A 20,355-nucleotide genomic window follows, 5' to 3' on the forward strand; every position below is an offset into this window, starting at 1 on the left:
CGTATTATTTATTACCCATAATAGGTCATAAATAGAAATTAAAATAGCTTATAAATAATATTGAATTTTTAAATACTGTTTAAAGCTAATATTATCTACTAATTTTTCTATCAAAAGAAGTATAATTGTCTAATGTACGGTTATATTCGTATCATTATGAATAACCGCGTCACACACACACGAATAAACCGACTAATTTCCTATTACAATTTAACAATATATGTGATGTTTGTTTAGACATAATTAGTTAATTTTATCTTTAACCTTGAACAAACTATGGTCGGATTGAAAAAAACGGCGTTTACTAGTTGGGTCCGGGAGACCCTTATTTAACCTAGTTAGGTCCCGGTGTTTTTCAGGTACAAAACTAATTGTGTCCGGGATATTTTAGGGTACTACACTAGTTGGGTCCTTGCAAAAAAACATTTCATTTCTAATTTTTACAGACTTAGGACTATCAGTGATCTATAAATTAGAACTGAGGTATATGATTAAAAATATTTTTTTGTGGTTCTATATATTTTTTTTTTAAGTTTAGTAAAAAATGTTAAAATGTTAATATTAGTAGGTATATAGTGTACAATTTTAAAAAATATCATTAGGTATATATAGTAAAAAATGTTAAAATATGCATATAAATTAATTGGTTTATTCATTATAATATTGGTCACCCGCTCCTTGTACGACAGTTTATTACATACTTAACTTCTTAGCTTGCCATCCTAGGCCAATCGCCTTACGTAGGAGCCTAGTGGTACAGTTTTTATAATGGGACCCAATTAGTTGTTTTTCTTTATCATAAATGTTATCTCGGACCCAACTCGGATACGTCCGAAAAAAATCATTCTAATAAATATTAAAATATTATTTTTATTCAATATTAGTTTCAAAATACAAACTATTGTTCAAATTATACAACCGGAATTGAAACATTAAATATTGTTTCTCTGAATCCATTATATTTATAAACATATGTCTACTGAATTATAATTTTTATAGTTAATCATTCTGTAGATTTTTTGTCAAATTAAAATAATAGTTTTATACTTATGTCTTATGTCTATTTACTAATTCTATGCGTGAGACAGAGAAATTTTTGTATAATTAAATGTATATGATTGTTAAACATTGATAAAAGTTAATATTATTTACTGTACGTCTGTACTACTGTCGACTTATTATTGTATCGAATAAAATATAATTTTCGAATAGACGGTATTAACCATATTATAAAAACTGCGTATAACACGAAAAATGTATATATATAAATATTAAATATTTATAAATTTAAATTTTAAATATTAGACATTTGACCTTTTTAATTTCATTTTCATTATGACGTGTTGATTAGAAAATTTTTACTTGGTAAAAAAACCCGAAAAAATGAATGTAAGGTTCCTCATATTATGTTTACTTATTACTGGAATTCAAAAATACAATTTATATAAATGTTTTTATTAGTATCTGAAATAAAAAATTTAGTAAAATTAGATTTATGCATAAAATAATGATTTATAATGAAACAGTTTTATTATTGTTTTTGTCTAATGATCAATAACAAATTTTCACCCTATCAAAAATGTTGACAAATTAATATGCGTTGTAATGATAATGATTATGAAAAAGAAAAAAATTCAGTAGTTATCGTTTAATAAATTTTAGCTTTACAGTAATTATTGATTATGCTTATAAAAATAATAAAAATAAATTCATTTTTATTCTTAAAACATCGATAGATTATAATTATAAATTTTACAATGTTGATGCTTAAAACCATACGTTTCTACCCATAGTGTTTCTATGATTCTACCAAATTAATATTCTACTTTTATTACTAATCTAAATATATCGTGTCATACTCTATCTAAAATGAACATGTAACCATTTTATACACTTGAAATAGTGTGCTGATAATGTACTATTATCAAAACATATAAATTTAGTAGATTGAAGTAGACTTTTAGTGCAATTCTAAATATAAACTAATCTGTAAAGCCATCACATGTTACATTCTTATTGTGGAAAGAGTATAATCGATTAATAATATTAAATTTTCTGTTTTTAGTTTATACAAAACATTATGTCTCATTTAAAAGAAGGCATTCCTCTACATCCTTCTATTATATATTCTTAGGATGTTATACTTATTAAGGTAATATTTTATCTTGTTATTTGATAAATTAGTGAAAAATTATAAATTATATTTTATTTATTATATTATTGATAATATATATATATATGTATATAAATATGCATTCAATCAATAACATTTTCATATTTTAATACTATTTTCTAATAATAATTCTTAATATTTTATGGTATATTAAAATGATGATATTTATTGTTAAATAAATTAATTATACACCTTATTATGTCAATTATAATCATAAGTATAAGAACTTCTTATCATGTTAATATAAAAGAATATTTATACTCAAAACATGCATTTATTCTATACATATAATAAAACTAAGTCTTAAATTCTTTCTTTTTTTTTAAAACATGTTACAAACTAAATTTAAGATAATAAAAGAATAATAAACTAAACATTTTTTTTTTACATTCTTACCATAAGTACAGAATAGTAGTTTTTACTATTAAATAATAAATACTTTCACTTTGATGACAATAATTATTACATTAAAACGATCAAAATAATATAAACAAATACTTTCATCAAAAACAATTTTATACGTCAAAAATAAAATTAATATTTCAAACAATGCTCAATAATACTGATTGATTGAACATAAGTTTTTAATTAAGGTAAACATTTTGGTGACAAAATACGTGAACTGATATTAAGAGATCTTTGATATATCTTTGAATAATTGTTATAATCCAATACACAATTACAGATTATGTTCTTACCATCAAGTTTTATTAAAGGTCGAATCACTCTTATTATTTTAAAAAAATGAGCTAAATGCTAAATGTGATCTGCTGATCGTAAATTTGCTGTGTTACGTATCTACTTGTACACATGCGGGTGTGACGCCCATGCATTACGAATTGTTATTCGAAATTTTCACCTGATTTAAATTTCCGTCAGTAGTGATCGGTTCTCGAACGCGCGGAACATACAATCTCCGTGAGCTTTTACGTCCCCCTACCCTAGACCAGTGATTTTGATGCCCATTGCCCGCGATCGTCGATGTCGTCGTCGGAGTCGGTCGGTCCGTTCTCGTCACGCGGGTTGACCGGGCATTTTCAATCGGACTCAAGTGGTCGTCCGCCTATACGTACTAGTAGTGTACCTATTGAGATTACGCCCGTGAGTGCATTTTTTTTTATATATAATCACATGTCGTCGCAGTCAGCATCTTCGAAGTCAAACAGTCATCCGCTCGTAACAAAGGTGTAAGTAATTTGTTAATTATATTTGGTCATATTACGCCCGTGATATACACAAAAAGGTTCGCTGCCCGCTTAAGCGTTGTCGAACGGCTGATATTCGAAGTGTGAATTCATATATTTATAATATTATTAGCCGTTTACCTCGTTCGCCGCCGTCGCTAGGTCGTTGACCTCAAAGACCGTCAACTAGCTGACTATCAAATAGTGAATATTTTTTAATTTAGTGAGATATTAAATAAACATATGATTGAATAATTTATTTATTGAAATCGGGACCATACTTTACTGCGGTAGTGGTAGCGTTGTGGCATATTTTGCAATACTGCATGAAGCAATTTACGGTAACTGAATTTTTCTTATTTTACTTCTCGCCTTAGAAACATATTCGTATTACTACACTTCAAAGTCATGTTGTAAAGTATTTATAATTTTAATAAAATATATAAGTGGTACTTAAAAAAATTCATTTTAAACGTTTCGTTCCTTTGCCAGTTGCAGCCAGTCATAAAAATTGAGGCTGCTGCCCACGATTTTTCACCTGTGGAGTGCGGACGAGTTTGTTTGTAGGTACTATTAACATTATATTTGACCATCGACATACAAGATTATTATACAAATTATCAATATAATATTAAAAATAATAACATTTTTCAACATATAATGGATTTGTATATAAGGACTAAGGACTAATTTATTGCGGACTGGTGTTTATTATTTATTTTACACTATGTAATATATACATGATAATATATCTACCATAGATAAGTATATATAACTTATTTTAATTGACACACAAGTTCAAATTGATTAACGGAAATTTAATTTTAAATTTTAAAATGTGAAATAAGAATGACTACAGGCAGCAAAATATACTGTATAACTTGTATAAGCGTCTGGTAGAATTTGTATAGGAAACTACAATGATCATACGTATCACGTATGTCTAGTTCCTTATTGTATATAGAGTATTTGGCACTGCTGATAATTTAAAAACAATTTATCGATTCCATAACCGACCGAAGAATGCACTGTGCGATTTAGTACATCGCAAATTATAGGTACGAATTTCGATTTTTTTTTTACTATAAAAATAAGCAGTATTGAAAAGTATTCCAATACAAGTATTTAGATACTTATATTTGAATACTTTTTGAAGTACTTTTATGATATTTTAAGTACAATTTTTAAAAGAATTTTTTAAAGATTTAAAATAATTTGTGTTAATTTTGAATGATGGTCGTATATTACTCAACGAAGACAATACGGACGCAATCAATCTTTTCTTTAATAACATAAACATAAGTAATAAATTGTAAACACACTTAACATGTCAATATTTGTAAAAATTATAATGTATACCCCTTATATTAATCTAATGCTGGCTAAAGACCTTTGATGATGAAGCCTTAATAAATATAAAAAAAGGTGATTCAATTTTAATATCATATTTTTTATATTTTGACTATTTCTAGATTAATAACCTTCTTGGATCAAATTCTTCAAGTGTATTAGGTGTTTACTATTTGTTTCAATTAAATATTCAATTAATTTTGCTGAATTAATTTTAAATTTTATAACAATAAAACGGTATCCTTTGAGTGCTGAATCACCAGTTAATTTTTCTAAATGTTTTTTTTAAAATAAAACTTTTATTTTCATCAAATGATTTGATTTCATTCAATAATTATATCAGCTATAGTTCAATTTCTATTGTAATACTATTTACAAAACTAATCATATCTTTTCATCTTTTATTCAAAATCATACCAGGTCAGCTTATAAATTAAAAGAAGTTATATGTTTAAACAGTAATATTTATTTTCTATGTGAAACAGTAAATATTGTTTCATTCAAAAAACACACCAGAAATTATGTTGTTAGTCAGTGTTTACCACAAATTTATGTTATAAAAAATATTAAGTAATTTATAGGGCCTTCCATTCATTTGTATGAATTGCATACAAAGGAAACAGTTATTAGATTAAAACATTTAATTCAAAAAATTAATATCATTATTATCATTTGTAAATAATCAATCAATGAACTCTTTGTACATTTTTTTGTTCATAATTTTTATGTAACATATTGTAAGTAAAGAGAATGTACTTATTTATTATATTATATCATATTAAATTATTTATTAGTTTTATAAAAACTAATTTATGTATTTTGTAATAAAATAATTATAAATTAAAATAAATAAATACCTAAATAATATTATATGTATATGATGTTTATAGGTAAAATACCTACATAATAATATATTATTAAAAACTACTATTATTTGTAATGTTAAGTACTGTCTTATGTTATATTTATTATGAAGCCAGTAAAAAAGATAGAATCGAATCATTGGAAACAAAACTGACACAGAATAGAGGTCATATGACAAAAGAAGTTGAAAAGCTGGAAAAATGGAAAAGAAAATTAAAATTATTCTTATAGAATAATAAAGAACTTAGTTTGATACTTACTATAGTTAGGTACCTACTTCTTAAAGTTTGTTGAAATTTATAACATTTGAGACTATTGACAAAGTAGTTACATATTTATAGGTACATATAGGTACAATGTTTTTAAAAAAATAAGCTAATTACTAAAACATATTATTTTCATTTTTCATACTAACTAAACAATATTTTTATTTTTCCTTAATATAATAACAATAACAACAACAACAATAATAATAATAATAATAAATACGACTTATGAATTAAAAAAGTAACTTAGCTATACAAATATAATAAGTAATTAAAATTAATAGGTAGTACAAGATTAAATAACCATTATATATTATATATATTATTTACATATTTACATACTTTTTACAATATATTATACATTAATTATTAATTATTTTAAAAAGAATTATGAAATATCCGGAGTTGGTAACAACACATTATGCAAGATTTCATACGTGATTCTGTGGCGTAAAAGTGGGGCATCATCCTGGGTGTAGTATAATGGTTTTCCCAGTAAAACATGTCTGGCATTTGTGCATGTAAATACACCACAATCAGACGTATTATTTTGGAACGGGGATTCTCCAAAGTTTAATGCCCATTCCAACTGTTGTTCATCAGCCGGCTTCTCATATTTTATGTATGCCTCATTCAAAAATTTAACTAATAAATTAATTTGATCTTCATACATACTTGTTTTTAAACTATCATATAAAGTTATGGTACGACTCTTAATATTCACCACAGTCAATGTCCAGTGATTACCCTCCAGGTGTGTGGGAGTAATAACCTTATCATAAGCAAATATATTTTTTATTGTGGCTCTCATTGGCTTGGCAGCTTTGTCAAACCCACCTCTTATGAGATCCTTAAAAAAAACTGGTGGTAAGCTCAGTATTAATTGATCTCTACAGCTTTTTGCTAAAAGACTAAAATAATGTTCAAGTGATGAATCTGTCATCCATAGATATGGATTAAATACACTTAATAAATTTCCCATTGTACAAAAAATAGAATGATGACATTGTAACTTATCATTTTTTTTTTTGCTAGAAATATAATTTACTAGTTCTGCAAAAACCTCTCTATTGTACCCTGGAAATATAATATTTTGACGATCCGACTGAATGTAATATATTCTACTTAAATTTATTTTTTCATAAATATCAGGTATTGCTGGTTTGCTAGTTCCAACAACACTTTCATCGTCGGAGGAGACAAGCTCAATTACATCCAAAATAAGTTGTTGATCCATATCTTGAGTATCACTAAACATAAAAATTGAATATATGATAATACTTGATTTTTCAAGGACTGCAAGTTTATAGACAAAGTAAAATGGAAAAATAGAAATTATTTTTGTAATTTTTGAATAAGTTAAAATAATTGTTTATTATCATTTATTTTTTTTATGTACACATGAATTAATTGTCACTGATAAATTTGAAAAAAAAATTTAGACTATTACAAAAATGTAAAATAAAAATTATAAAAAGAAATTGACAAATAAATTGTTTAGTCTAGAAAATTAATTACAAGCATATAATAGTCTACTTTTAAGATATTCTGATTAAAATTAATAATAATGAAATATTCAACTGGTAAAAATCAGGGCTACAACTATTTTAGAATATCTCTTATTTATAATGTACTTTTACATTGAAATAGTCTAACTAGGAAAAATTAAACAAAATAAAGTACTATTAATTAATTTTACTTAACGTTTTGTTGAGAAATTGAATCATAAATAAATTATATATGAATTTGTAGATCACTTACATTTAAATTTTGAAGAATTTAAGTCTTGTAGATAATTGAGATGTCAATCACTAAGTTTAGTCTGATATTCCTATAAAATAAAAAAATGTAAATTGTAATTTTAAACAAAAATAAAATAAAATTTACATTTTACTTTTACTATTTATGTTTAATTATTCCTTAAATAAGTTAAATATATACTTATTATAAATATTCTTAAATTTAGTATCGACTTTAAAACAGTTAATATAATATGCCTATCTTCTAAATTTTACAAAGAATAAAAAAATGTGTAAATAAGAATTTCACAAAGCATCTGAGATTATAACAGCTATATTTTATGGTTTATCATTAAGAGCTAAAGAAAATATAAAATATTTTATAGAAAAACTTAATAGGTAATATATTTATTGATTTCCAATAGGTATTAATAAAAGATACCTAGTTATATATAAAACAAATTATTTGTTCTTATATTAAAATTCATGTGTTGTCTCCGTCTTACTAAAGCACATCATATAAAAACATAAGTTCAACATTTCCAATTTTGTGTATTTAGGTTAAGTAGGTATTGAAGTAAAATGACCTATTATCAAAGTTTAAGGTAAAAATATTATCTGTGTTCTCTCGTCGGTATTTTACAATATTTTAATTTTTAAGCAGGTTATGAATATGTAAAATATTAACATTTTAAAATGCTTATAAGTCACTCAAAAATTAAAGTATCTTATTTCCATTTTTTTATTTTATTAATGTTTACAAATTATAATTCAAAGTATAATTCTAGATTTATTGAAGATTATTACCAAACGTCCATATTTATAATATATTTAGATTCAATAATACTATTAGTAATAGATATTAATTTAATCAAAACAAAGAGACATCTTTAAAAATATGTCAGAGACCAGAGTAAAGTTATTTAATTGAAACAAAATGAATATTTTGAAATACTTCAAGATATTACAAAACATTAAAAGAATTATAATTTAAAAATGTTTTTTAAATTTGGTATAATTATTGACAACAAAATCAAAAACGTACATAGAGATAGAATGTGATTTTTTTCTTAAAGTTAAACATGTATACTACTAATATACATTATATTACCACCTAAGATTTTTTGTACTTTTCATATTTAATACTAGGCACAGAGTAAAGATATGGTTTCCATAACAGTACACAAAATAATATGTATGTAAGATGTAACAGAAATATAACTTTATTATATTAGCTAAGTACCTTAGAGTTATGTATTAATATTTATTAGAAATATAATTTTATGTTACTGTTAAGGACCTATATCCGATTTACTTTTAATACATAGGAATGTTCAACAGGAACGCTTTTGTTGATTACCTATGTATAACTAAGCACGAATACGTAACGATTATACACCATATATTTCAAATCTTAATATAAATAAATATCAAATTATAGTTGACATTATACTTATATAGGTGGACATGTATATATATTTACAAAACATAACTTTTTATCGCTAAATAGTCTATATTGCAGTAAATTAATTATGTCATAATAATGGTAAAAATGAATGACTTAATTTTGGCTATTTGATTCAAATATAGTTTGGTCATACATATTCACCATATTGTTATGCACTATTTAACAAAAAATGTAGGTATGTATTTTAACTAGTTTTGAGTGCTCTGGCACATTTTTACTGCAATATATAGCCAACTCGACGAGTAAATGGGATAAATAACCAATGGATAATTTACTAAACAAATAAAATAATAGATAATATATAATATGAAAATAATAATGATTTTTATTATTTTTAAAAACAACTTTCTAACCAATTGCAAATAATAATGAAATCAAATTTTACAAAACCTTCATTTTAACTGTTAATAGTTTTATACTAATAAGGTATTTTAATATTATATTATTAGTCATTATTATTAGTGTTAAAAATAGTGAATGAGAAAATGCATGATAATCTATAGATTGTTGCAGCCGAACTTAAGGTTGTACGTCATGCTAATTTTGTACAAAGAAAAAACTAGTCGTAATTTCAAAAAGGTTAAAAAAACATTGGAAATAGAATATTTCATTCCTCCCCTACGTTAATAAACTTAATACTTGAATTGTAATAAAATTGATTATACTAATCGTTAATATTTACAACAAATACAATTAAAAAAAAATTTTCATTTTTAAAATTAGTAAATTTGTAAAATATGACATATACATACAATAGAATACATATTTGTACAGTTACACCGACCGAGTTGTCGACAGGAACCGAATAACGATGGTTTTATACCCGCCTTCGGACACACGAAGTTAGTATTATATATATATATATTATATAATAAAATAAATTCTTTGCCTGCTCGGTATTGGTCGTATATTGTATCGGTCAATGTGACAAGATAATCCCACTACGACTACGTGGTCCCTCTACAAAGTGTTAAGATTATTTTAATGTGTACCTATATAATAATGTGCACGTTATGCGATAGTAAGACGAATTCTATAAATGTGGTGTCAAATACGATGTACATCGTGTAGGTACCTACTTTTAAACGACTTCAAAATAAAATAATAAACAGTTGATTAAAAACTACTAAAAAAGTATAATTATTATGTAATTGAAATAAAAAAAGTTGTGATGATTTTGTAATATAAATAAATAAAATTTAAAATGTTATTATAGAATATAATAATATTCATTATTTGTGTTATATTTTATGTAAAATGTTTTACGGAACTATGTCCAACGACAAATAATGCAATTACAAACGCTATACATTATATAAGCCGATTTTCAGAGAATAAGTAAACAATACAATAATTATTATAATAATAATTAACAGATAAATAATGAAGACATGATACTTACAAAATCCAGTAGTAGACGTAAAGACTGGACAATTAGGTATGTATAAAGGATGAGAAGTGAACAGGTTTGTGTATAATTCTCGTGACGTCTGGACGCTTGAAATTTCCAGAAAAGAGTGTTTTCGTATGGCGGGCGTATGATGGATCAGTCGTTGCTCCTCGTTTACCTGTAGCTCTGCCATGTGGCCAATTTTGTTACTACGAAGCGGCATCATTCTGGACGGCGGTGCGGATCCAGGTAGGGATGACACAAGTGGGCAAATTTACATACTTTATAACCCAAGGGAAAAAAATATTAAATTTTTTTACCATAAATTAGAAATCAAATCTATTCTACTCAATCACGGATATCCATAATTTGGCCAAAAGACCATTCTCATTTTTGTAAGAACTTAAATTTATATTAAGAGGACACCGCCCCCGCTTGTATTATCTCCCGGGCCGGCACTAGGTTTTGTGAAGCTCTAGGCAAAATATTCCTTAAGCCTCAAAAAAAGCTTTTATAAATCAACGGTCAAAAACAAAAAGATACATTTTAGTATTTTACTATAAATTCATAAAATGATCTTTGTTGTAGATGTTAAACGTTTTTTTTTTCTCATCGCTATACCTAGGTACATTATAATGTTATTATAATCATTTAACTTATATACAAATTTTGTTTTTATAATTTAATATAATTTATAATAATTATAATTATAATTATTTATAAGTAAGTACAATAAAAATAATTTGCTACACTGAAATTTTAATTATTGGAATAAACAGTGGCTATTGATTAAGTAGGTACACTACAAATTTTTGTGCACTACGAAATCACAAATGTGTTGTATGGAAAAAAAAATATGGACCTATTTCTTTATAATAATCAAGCTGTAATATTTTTCCTAATAATTTATAAAGCTATATTGCTTAATAGTAAAATTAATTTAACTTAATTATATAACTAAATAAACTTGTTAAAATTATTTTGATAAGAGGCCAACAACAGGACAAAATCGACTGTAAAAACATGTTAAATAAATGAAGATGAACATGTAAAAACGGTAAAAGAAAACGTTCAAATAAAATATTTACAGATGTATAACAACTACCATAGTATTAAATATGTATATCTATTATTCTATTATAATTTATAATGTAATATATATTAATTCATTATAGTAGGTAATGACCTCTACTTACGTATTTTTGACAATCAATCTATAAAAAAATGAAACCGTGTATATTTTTTTCACTCGTGTGTTTATCGATAGAGGCAAATATTGGGCAAAACCAATGAATATCAAATAATCACTCAAAAGTCAAAATATCGTAAAAAACCAACTAGTGAACCCACAGATAATGTTCTTACCTTAAAGTATAATAATATATAGGTCAATTCACTCTAAACTAAAAGCACACTATTGAAACGAACGAACGAAAATGTACTATGTCGTACGTGTGTAAGACACGATGACAATACATGTGGGTATGACGTTCTCTTAATATTTTTATTTTTATATTTCTTATTTAATTTCAAGGTCAATACATTATATTTTAATACAATAAAATAAATAATCGATAGATTAGTCCAATAGGTCCAATAATGCTACAGCAAAAAATGTACGTCCCAGCATATAAACATTATTTTCTTTCACAGTTTATACAAATTATAGACATTTTAAGTATTATTATTATTATTGCTATCGTCGTTATAGGATACCAGGATGGCAGGGTACCTACGTATTATATTTATTAATTAATACTTATTATGCTGTGCGTATATTATTTTAGTTTTTGTATTTTTATCATTTTAGTTAAGGTACTGAAGTCTGAAATCAAAGTACCTACGTATTTTCGAGCATTATAATATTATGGTCGTCTGAAATTTTGGGTCGCTGTAAATTGCGTCCCGTTTCAAATTTTTATGTAAATTGTGGCCCGGGTATATTTTATACATACGTAAATTGCGGCCCGGGTATATTTTTATATATTTGCCTATCTAAATTTTTATTATTGTTATATAAATTACGTTTAAGGGTTACAAAATCAATATTTTCCTTCCCATTTTTTAGACTTAGGACTGGCCATATTAATTGTATTAATATTGGTATAGTTAAAAATATCAACGGCTTTTCTTTTTAAAGTATTATTAAGTTCCTGACGATTTATAATTTGTTCCGAAAGTTGTGGATGGTTATGATCTTTAAAGCTATCTATACATATATTATTATTATTAAATTTTAAAAAACACTTACAACTTACAAGTTTTAACTGTACAACACCAACGTTGAATATCGTTATTCAGAAGATTTTGAAAACGAAATTTGAAACCATCAACTATTTTTAACGTTTTATTTTTTCGCTTTTCATAACTTCCATTGTTATTAAATTAAAAAAAAAATACAAATATTAATTTACCAAATACTAAATTACAAATACTGTAAATACTGTAGACCAATGTAAAAACTCGTGCAAAGATTTTCGATCAAATGCACACTGGCTGCTAATAATATTTATTATATAAGTGAGCGTATTATTTCCTTATCGATCAATATTAAAGATAATATAATCGGCCGAATGGAAATCGGAATATCCCGGACGCAATTTACGTACATTTAAAAAATACCCAGGCCGCAATTTACGTATGTATAAAATATACTCGGGCCGCAATTTACACAGTATATAACTATGACCTTTTTTGCGGGACGCAATTTACCGACTCCAGAAAATTTTATCCTGTACAAATTAGTTATTTCTTAGTATGTCCCATATAACCTATAGAGTCAGGGCCTGCCGATCACTTGTCATAATTATTGACTTTTGGGTTCGAAATTGAGATTATCAAATTGTCCATGAAAGTGTTTTATTGTAAAACTACAATATGTTATTATAGGACAGTATTTCCCAACATTTTTGTAATGGCAACTCTCAAAACCAATTAGTGGAAGATCGAATTTATTTTTTTTGGTTATAATTAAAAATGTAATAACCAGAGACATTTGAAATGTTCACTAAAATAATTATTGAAACAATTAGTATAGATACGATATAATTTTCAAAATATTTTATACATTTTTATTGTACTTAAAATATTCGATTTTTTAAAATTATTTTCGATTTTTACACGTATAATAAAACATTTTAGTTGTTGAGTAAAAAAAAAAATCTTAGGTAATACCAGTTTTCTAATGAGTGTTTTTAACGGTCTTTAACAGAGACCTTTCTTGTCATTATACATATATTATTATTTACTTGACAGTTTACACTTTGACAATTTAAAAATATTTATTAAAAAGGCAATATGTAGAAATATAAATATAAAATAAAATATTCTTCATAATAATATAGATTAAAAGTACATTTCAACTCAGAATTATTATTTTTTTATTCAATGGTAATAGCGGTTTAACATCTAATTAATATTTAACACATTATCAGCTATTAGTCAACAATCATTATCGTGACCTATTCAATAACAAGATATACTAACGAAACACAGCCGATTAAAGCCCAAGGTCCATTTTTAACTATATATTTTATGACTAATTTTAACAAAATTTGTATGTGTAAACAATGAATCATTATGCTATCTCAATCGTTATTTAAGTGTGGCATCTGTATAGTTGACATTTTAGACTATTGTACTATTTAAATAATATATCAGTCTGATAAATAATTTAATTGATTATTAAATTAATTGCTATGGATATTAACGTTATTTATATTATTATATTATTATAATATATTATACAGAAAAAAAAATAGTTTGGACTATCTATGATACGATACTCAACGGTCGCCGGTACAAAGTACAGGCACCACAGCGACCGGTCTAAGCCTTACCAACTACCACCGCGGGCAACGACGACACGAAACCGTCGACTCTCTACATCCTACACGAGCAATTGATTTTAATGGACTTTAACGACCGATATCATATTATTCCATTTCTGGCACAATAATATTATTCTCTATGGCAGTGTCGTCTGACTTTCATGTTATGATGACCCAGAGGCCAAAAAGCCATATAAATTTAATCTGTTACATAGCCACCCTCCCAACTCTGAAATCTAAATATTGAATTTGCTGGTTCGAAATTCTAATCCGTTATTGGTGTGGACATTTATGAAATGCACGTGTTCTTTTTTTACAAAAAAAAAAATTCAATTTGGAGTAAAGAAGATGATTGTACGTTACAACAATCGAATGACACGTGATACAATGTCAAAGATCGACAAAAGTGAAAAGGGTATTAATTTGTGTGACAACTACAAAGTATAATTGTCATATAGACTAAGAGTAGTAGATATTCTGTTTATCGGTAATCCGGCAAATACAACTATATAAAACACACATGCAATTATGCAAAAAATGACTAAAAATTCTGTTTATAATTTGGCACTTATGCACTATAAATATAAATTAAAACAATATTGATAGTAGCGCAACCGAAATAATTAAACAAATCAAAAATAACATAACTATCTTTAATTTAATTAAAGAATTATTATGTACACCATACGACATACATGCAATTATGGTATATTTATTATTTTATAATACATATTAATTATTAGGTACTTACCGATACATATAAAAAAATATTCTACACTCAGTGATATGTTTAGAAAGTAGTAATACTATTACTTTTTATAAGAAAGTTACCACTAATATAGTAATATGGCATATTATAATCAGGTATAAATTCGTGATGATTCTATGATAAATAATAATACTTGTGGAGAAAAAGTATTGCAAGGAGTCAGGAAACATCCAAAACGAATTTTTAGCAGTCCATATTATCAAGCTTATTATATTTTATTTCGTTCTTCAGTTATACCTATATACATAATAATACTAATAAATCAATTGCATAAGAATTGTTTGTACACATTAATTTTTAATATATACTTATGACCTATGTGGAGTATTTAACCACATAAAAATTACAATTATATGAAAATTAAAAATGTTTAAGAGTTTATCAACCAAGTACCTATTTGCATGTATACATTTTTTCTGAAAATGTTGATTGTTATAGATGAGTACTAATTTCCTATTTATGTCGTCATAAATATAGGTGTAGATAATTTGTTATGTTGTTTAATATTATATAATGGAACTATTAAAAAAATGTAGTTATTGTAAAACGTTGCATTACTGCTAATATATGTGATGTCGATAAGCTCAATTTGTAAATAATGAAAATAAGTAATTTGAATATGTAAGTTAATCGTTTAAAAAAATAGACAAAATTAACTTGTGGAAGGTGGGTATTTGATGCTAATATCCTCAACATGTGCAACTTACAACGTACAAATTTCAAGTCAATGAACTTAATTTTTATATGAAATTTTAAAGGAATAGTTTGCCATTTGAAATTCAAAAGTTGATAGTGGTTTCACTATTAAATATAAAATTTGAAAAAAATAAAAATGTCATATAATTTCAGAAAAACATAAACTAAAAATTTTGAAAAAAAACACAGATTTTTAGTGTGGTACAATAATAAAAGAATCATCCTGTATAAGCTTCTATAGAAAAAAAACGTGATACTATTCGCAAAAAAAAAAATTTTATTTCAGTATAACCGAGTAGATTTTTAACTATTATTATACAATTTTGTTGCTGGGTCAAAACTGAATACAAGATTCCACAGACCTACATACTATATCGTATATTTGTTAACAAATTTAAAAAAAAATACATAGACAAAACTCTGTTTAGTAATTAGTATTGAGTTATTGAGTATTTACATAAGTATATTTAAAAATGTATTTATTTTCAATTATAAAAATCAATAGTTTATATTCTACATGTTTACCAAACTTTAATCGGTAATTACTAAAGTAATAATATTTTTTTTTTTTTTTTTTTTTTTAAATACTATATATTTTTTTTATTGAAAAATGAAATATTTACAATCTGTGTTTAACATCACAATAAGTAAATTTGATAATTTATGTACATTTTTAACTTGAATAACTTGAAGAGGGAGGCCAACCAGTGATGGAACCCAACGTGGCAACGTGAATATATTTTAGATTAACAAATCTCTGCAATATTTTCTTTTGAGCCTATGGATGGGATTTATGGGTTGAGTAGATGAGAATTGTGATACTAACGGGTTAGCATGGGAAGGTAGTTTGAAGTAGAAGGATCTGTAGTGTTTGGTGGCTAGTTGGTCAACTGACTCAATTTTTAGGTCGGAGTGCAGTGAAGAGTTGGAAACAAACCAAGGAGCAGACGTTATAATAATATTTTAAGAATATATTAAAAATCGAGAATATTTAAAAAATTATATTTTAAACAATAAATATATTCCTATACTTTTGATATTTTTATGCAAAATTATATATAGGTATTTTTAATTAGAAATACTCGTATTATTTATTACCCATAATAGTTCATAAATATAAATTAAAATAGCTTATAAATAATAATACATTTTTAAATACTGTTTAAAGCTAATATTATCTACTAATTTTTGTATCAAAAGAAATATAATTGTCCAATGTACGACAATATGTCTATATTCGTATATTATGAATAATCGCGTCACATACTCACACGATTAAACCGACTAATTTCCTATTACAATTTAACAATGTATGTGATGTTTGTTTAGACATAATTAGTTAATTTTATCTTTAACCTTGTCCCTTGAACAAACTATGGTCGGATTGAAAAAAATCATTCTTATAAAGGTTAAAATATTATTTTTATTCAATATTAGTTTCAAAATACAAACTATTGTTCAAATTATACAACCGGAGTCGAAACATTAAATATTGTTTCTCTGAATCCATTATATTTATAAATACATAATAAGTACTGAATTATAATTTTTATAGTTAATCATTCTGTAGATTTTTTTGTCAAATAAAATTAATAGTTATTTACTTATGTCTTATATCTATTTACTACTTATATTCATGAGACACAGAAATTTTTGTATAATTAAATGTATATGATTGTTAAACATTGATAAAAGTTAATATTGTGTACTGTACGTCTGTACTACTGTCTACTTATTATTGTATCGAATAAAATATAATTTTCGAATAGACGGCATTAACCATATTATAAAGAACTGCGTAGAACACAAAAAACCAATATTAAATATAAGACATTTGATCTTTTTAATTTCATTTTCATTATGACGTGTTGATTAGAAAATTTTTACATGGTAAAAAATACCGAATAAATGAATATAAGGTTCCTCATATTATGCTTACTTATTACTGGAATTAAGATACAAAATACCTATTTAATTTAATTAGTGTTTGTTTAACAATAAACTATAAGTAAAATAATAAGGGGTTTCCATTAAATCAATATAAATAAAATTTTGCGGAAAAAGCTAGGAATGAAGTTTTTTCCTATATACAGGATACATCCGAATTGCATGCCAAAACAAATAAACATAAATTGGATGCTATCCCTTATAGGGGTTTGTTTGAATCGGATCTTGGAATAAAAATTCAAGGGTAACGCGTCCTCCACAAAAAACCTAACGAAGAACCCAGGAAAAAAAATCCGTGGATATATCATATTATTCACAAACACATGAAAATTATTGAATACATATTTTTAAACGCTAATTTCAACATTTATTTATAATTTATTAAAAACATACAGATTTTATACAAATATAGTATAGACATATACAAATGTTTTTGAATGATGGTGATGGTCATATAATGGGCTCACACTTAATATATTATAAAGGTTTAACATTATATGTAGTATATTATCAAGGTATACACTACCTACACTTAACACTTAAATAGGTAACATTTGAAGTTTTTATATTCTATATAGTATTGTCAAAATATTAGGTAACCGTAATTAGGTAAACGATTTGTTTTCCTAAGATTTTTATTCCAAATACTGTCTTTTTTTTATATAATATTTCGTTTTTTCGATCGGTTAATGAAGTTAATGAGTGGTTATAGTTATAATACACATATAATTTCGGTCTTCGTATGTAGACAATTCATAAATATTCATAGGTAAGGGCGAACGCAGGGTGGACGTCTCTAAGAGGACTTAGAATAACTTAATTTAGCAGGTAAAGTTGTTAATGAATTTGGGAAAAATAAAATAAAATTGCAATTTGTGTTCAACTTGTTACTATAATTGTAAACTATAATATATTATATATACAAGTATTTAGATACTTGTATTTAAATAATTAAATACTTTTTGAAGTATTTTTATGATATTCTAAATACAATTTTTAAAAGTACTTTTTTTAACAAAATATTGTGAGGATACAATTATTTTGTTATTATTCACATCATCATTATATTTTTTCTTTATTATAATTATAATGAATTATACGTTTCGTCAGCGTTGCACTTTTGTGGTCTCGGGTCACAGAACACAAGATCTCCGATAAAGCAGGTATAAATACCGACGGACCAACCTACCATCTATAGAAATATTTTTCCAAAATCATAGTAATATGACTAAGTAAATTAAGTCCGACATAATTTGTGTTCATTCTGAATGGTGGTCGTAATAACCGCACATTTTACACCGTTTAATACTGCACACATTTATTATATTGTTAAAAAGGAAAATTTGAAAGTTCGATAGTTCAAAACCACACACATTTGATTCACAGTTAAAAATTAAACAGCATAATCATAAAATTATTTTTCATTTGGAAAAGTAGCCATAATCTCAACAAACGCCTTAGGAATCAAACGTGGCAAATCAGTTTGAACAGTTTAATTAACTAATTGGTTTCGTAAGATCCTTATTTAGTCTAGTTAGGTCCGGGTGATTTTCAGGTATAGTATACAGTATACTAGTTGGGACCCACAATTTTTCAGGTACCACACTAGTCGAGTCCTTGGAAAAAGCATTTCTCTTTTTATTTTTACAGAATTTGGACTGTTAGAAATCTATAAATTAAAACACAGAAATGATAAAAATGATTTTTAAGTTTCTAATTTATAGTAAATAATTATAAAATGGTATAAGTACATGTTTTTATATACATATTTCTCAATAATTCCATTTTTCTTACATATTTCGACAATTAGTTCATTTACGATTTATTAATAATTATTAATTATATACGATTGCATTTTTCAATACAGATAATTTTCCATGTTTCCAAAAATACAAAATAGTAACAAAACAATACCAATTATTGAACTTAATCTACGGTCGATTAACTTACTCCATCAGATACAGTCAAAATCCAATACTGCCCAATAACATCAGTGGAAGTCGAAAGATCATTTAGTCGTATACGACGTTACAAGGCAATTATACGACCAAATCGAAGATATTTTAAATTTGAATATTTAAAAACGATGTTATCATAAATTGTAATCAAGATAATTTTTATTTATTTTATTTATATTTACCATTTTTTTTTTCTAATAATTTTATTTTAGATATAATTTGTTTCATTAGAAACTCATATAGTCATATGGATATATTATATAATTAAATAATAATAAATAAATCATATTAGTAAGATACATATTTTGAAGTTTTTGAAGTTTTTAGCACATATTTTGGTAGTATAAATACATATTTTGGTTTCATAAATACATATAAATCTGAGCGACTGAGCCCTACTAATGAGTATATAAAACAAACATTAAAAAAAGATAATAGCCAATAATCATAAAAAAATATGTCAAGAAAACTTTGTATGTTTCGGAATGAAAAAATTTTAAAAATTTTAATTTGTACTTTTTTTCCTACCATCCATCAGCTCCTTATACTATGCAAAATTCTTACTTATTATCAAATACAATACATTTAGAACCAAATTAATTTGTAATATACGAGTAATTCATATAGTCTTTAACAAAATAATTTATATGTATAAATAAATTAGACCCATACCTACTCTGTATACAGATAGCGTACTAGTCCAGTACTGGTCTATTAGACA

The 20,355-nt window shown here is 25.3% G+C and overlaps 1 protein-coding gene across 1 annotated transcript; it reads right to left on the minus strand.

Annotated features, from left to right (window-relative positions):
* Window positions 1–6,225: 6,225 nt before the first annotated feature.
* LOC132924776 (sentrin-specific protease 2-like) lies at window positions 6,226–7,074 on the minus strand. The gene is made up of 2 exons (XM_060989222.1): window positions 6,562–7,074; window positions 6,226–6,444 (listed from the first exon to the last, which is right to left on the minus strand). Exons 1-2 carry the CDS (start codon window positions 7,072–7,074, stop codon window positions 6,226–6,228), a joined length of 732 nt encoding a protein of 243 aa, XP_060845205.1.
* Window positions 7,075–20,355: the final 13,281 nt, after the last annotated feature.

This window comes from Rhopalosiphum padi, chromosome 3, assembly GCF_020882245.1.
Source record: "Rhopalosiphum padi isolate XX-2018 chromosome 3, ASM2088224v1, whole genome shotgun sequence".
Taxonomy (NCBI): domain Eukaryota; kingdom Metazoa; phylum Arthropoda; class Insecta; order Hemiptera; family Aphididae; genus Rhopalosiphum; species Rhopalosiphum padi.

Bases quoted from the DNA above. Each gene is read 5' to 3' on its own strand.
- LOC132924776 (XM_060989222.1), bottom strand. From the start codon at position 7,074: ATGGATCAACAACTTATTTTGGATGTAATTGAGCTTGTCTCCTCCGAC. The intron at 6,445-6,561 runs GTGAATATTAAG...AAATATGAGAAG, and splicing joins ATCACTGGACATTGACTGTG to CCGGCTGATGAACAACAGTT.